Genomic DNA, 2,665 nt, shown 5'->3' on the forward strand with positions numbered 1-2,665 from the left:
TTAACTTTTTTCCAGGTGTATACATAGTGTTAATATAACAAATTGGTTTTCAATGTGTCTCAACAGGCGATTACGTCACTAGTTTGACTTTATGCTATAACTTCACAAAATATAACATTTTGCACATTATACTTTATAGTTTTATCTTATACTAGTTTTAAAAGAGTGGACACTACAATTTCACATATGATCCATGTCTATATTTAATTATGTTGAAAACATTATTTTAACGACTTTCTGTAGGATTTTAACAAATATGCTGTGGCAGTGTTACTATACTTTTACATATGATTACTTCATGAATGTCTAAATTTAGTTATATTAAAATCATTATTTTGTATATTTTAACATCTGTACAGTTTGTTACAACTAAAATTAATAAGTGAATGACCAACTGTTTATCCATCCATTTTCTATAGAATATTCCCTTGAAAATTAAAATTGCATAAAACTTTGAGACTGTCTAATGCTATTAGGCATTGTGCAATGGCAAAATACCTCCATACTTCTTTGTGTACACAAATCTTGTAAAATAATGGAATATATGTCTAAACTGTTCATAGCTTTATACAATGTTCTGTAGGGCACTTACTGTTTTGCTTTCACAAGTAATATATGCATATTATTTGAACGAGACAGTTATTATAACCAATAATGTACTTTTATCATCCTACATGTAAATGTAATAAATGAATGACTTACTGTTTAAAATACCAAATTACATAAAACTTTGACACTGTTTAATGCTAACACGACTATTAGGAAATCACACACATATAAATTAGACACTGACATCACTTTTATTATAAATTAGCCTTTTATCAAGAAGAGAGGGGTTAATAAACATTCACCTTGGTCACAGTTTGACGTGTTTGATATTCAAGGCCACTGATCAGCTTGGTTTTAGAAGATATACAAAGCAGGATGTCAAGTTCAGAAAACCTTTTTGATCTTTAATGTTAGCTCAAACAGATAACACTTTCGTTTGAATAAACGGATAACGTTTATTAAAATTAAAGTCAATTGTATTACACTGTCACTAACTATTGTTATGACAGCGCCTGACACTGGGAGCATGGAGTTTCTGAAAGGATCATGAATTATCGGGGAGGGCCGAGTTTGTTCGAGGCACCCTCTTTTTTTAGTATATAAGCCTGGCGAAAAAACCAGCGCGAGGGCATAGATAGATAGATATGCAGATAGATCGAAGATATAGATAATTGAGTCAAGCTAACAGTAGGCACGGTAAGTAAAGTGTGTAAGTTACTGTGATTTATAGCGTGTGTTATAAAAGAAGTTAAGTTTAACGTACTGATTGAAAATTCTGTGTATTACAAAGTTGTATCCAGGGAAAATTAAAATGGTTTACTTAAGAAAGGACTTTTATCGCTGAACTTCCTCGGAAAGAATTTATACCGGAAATTAACAAACGAGCAGATATGTAACACTATGTATTTATGTTATATTTGATATTCAAAATAAGCTCTACATAATTTTGATGTTCATCATACTTTAATGAAAGTCACTGAAATATAAAAGTCAGTAAACATAGTTCATTATATAGTGATACAAAACAATAAATGTATATTCTCAATATTTGACAGGTTAACGTACAATCATTACATAATTAAATTGACTGTCACCTACAGCTTAAAACTGACATATTTCACCCAAATATAATATCTTCTATATATTTAAGTAAAGACTTGTATCACATTATATAAATTTATCATGTTTACTATCCAAATAAGCTGTACAGTTAGCATACAACTATTATATACTGTGCTCAACATAAGGTCATGCTGTATCAGCCGGCTTAGAATAATTTTCAAAATTAAAGATCGATTCAAATATAATTTATTATATTTATATAAACGTGAAATGTATGATATTTCATAATATAATACAACGAATTATACATTCGAATGGTGACAGAGTTAGCTGTTTCCTATTTGTGTTGATAAGCTCAGTTACAAGTTCAGACATATTATAATATTTAATATCTGTCTAGAACACACTAAAGTTCAGTCAAATCTGGTTAACATTTCTGACATAAACAATATTTATTATTATAATAATTATGACTGAAACAAACATTACTATGTCAAAGAAACACAGAAATTAGATTCATAAGCAAAGAAATATTTGTAGCGATATACTTACGTTTAAAGGCTGGTTCATCATTGTTTCTTCCATGTAATAGAATTGCATCAGTCTGATTATTAGTGGTGAAAGAGACAGGATATTTATATTTGAAATGTTACCCATATTTGCCTGAACTTTAGACTGTTTGTTTTATACAGGTATTAAAAATTAGGATATGTCTGAACTTGTAAGGGAGCTTATCAAAACTAGTCAGAAACAGCTAACTCTGTCACCATTCGAGTTCATAATTTGTTGTATATTTACTATTTATATCTAAGAGCTGAGACATGTGATTAAAGATAAGAAAAAGTATTTGCCGTTTGGAATGTTCTGGCATGAGCCTAGAAGCCACGGAGATGACTGCCATTTTTGGTCATGTCATGTGTAAAGCTACAACACTCAAAACAAAAAGAAAATTCTTATCCAAACCTTCAATCTGTTATGGGACCTGTTGCTCATGGACCTGATGTACCTGTATATACTCCACTGGAGACTCTTGATACAGTTTCATCTGATTCTG

General features: G+C 30.3%; 1 protein-coding gene across 1 annotated transcript in view; it reads left to right on the plus strand.

The window, feature by feature from the left end:
- Positions 1-2,665, plus strand: part of LOC106465434 (general transcription factor IIE subunit 1-like) — a gene marked incomplete at its 3' end in the record, with an annotated part of 53,542 nt that overhangs the window by 49,916 nt on the left and 961 nt on the right. Inside the window, exon 6 of the mRNA XM_013925664.2 lies at positions 40-47. Within this exon, the coding sequence (XP_013781118.2) occupies positions 40-47 (8 nt within the window). The remainder of the gene's footprint in view (positions 1-39; positions 48-2,665) is intronic.

This window comes from Limulus polyphemus, unplaced genomic scaffold, assembly GCF_000517525.1.
Source record: "Limulus polyphemus unplaced genomic scaffold, Limulus_polyphemus-2.1.2 Scaffold1942, whole genome shotgun sequence".
In the NCBI taxonomy this organism is placed as follows: domain Eukaryota; kingdom Metazoa; phylum Arthropoda; class Merostomata; order Xiphosura; family Limulidae; genus Limulus; species Limulus polyphemus.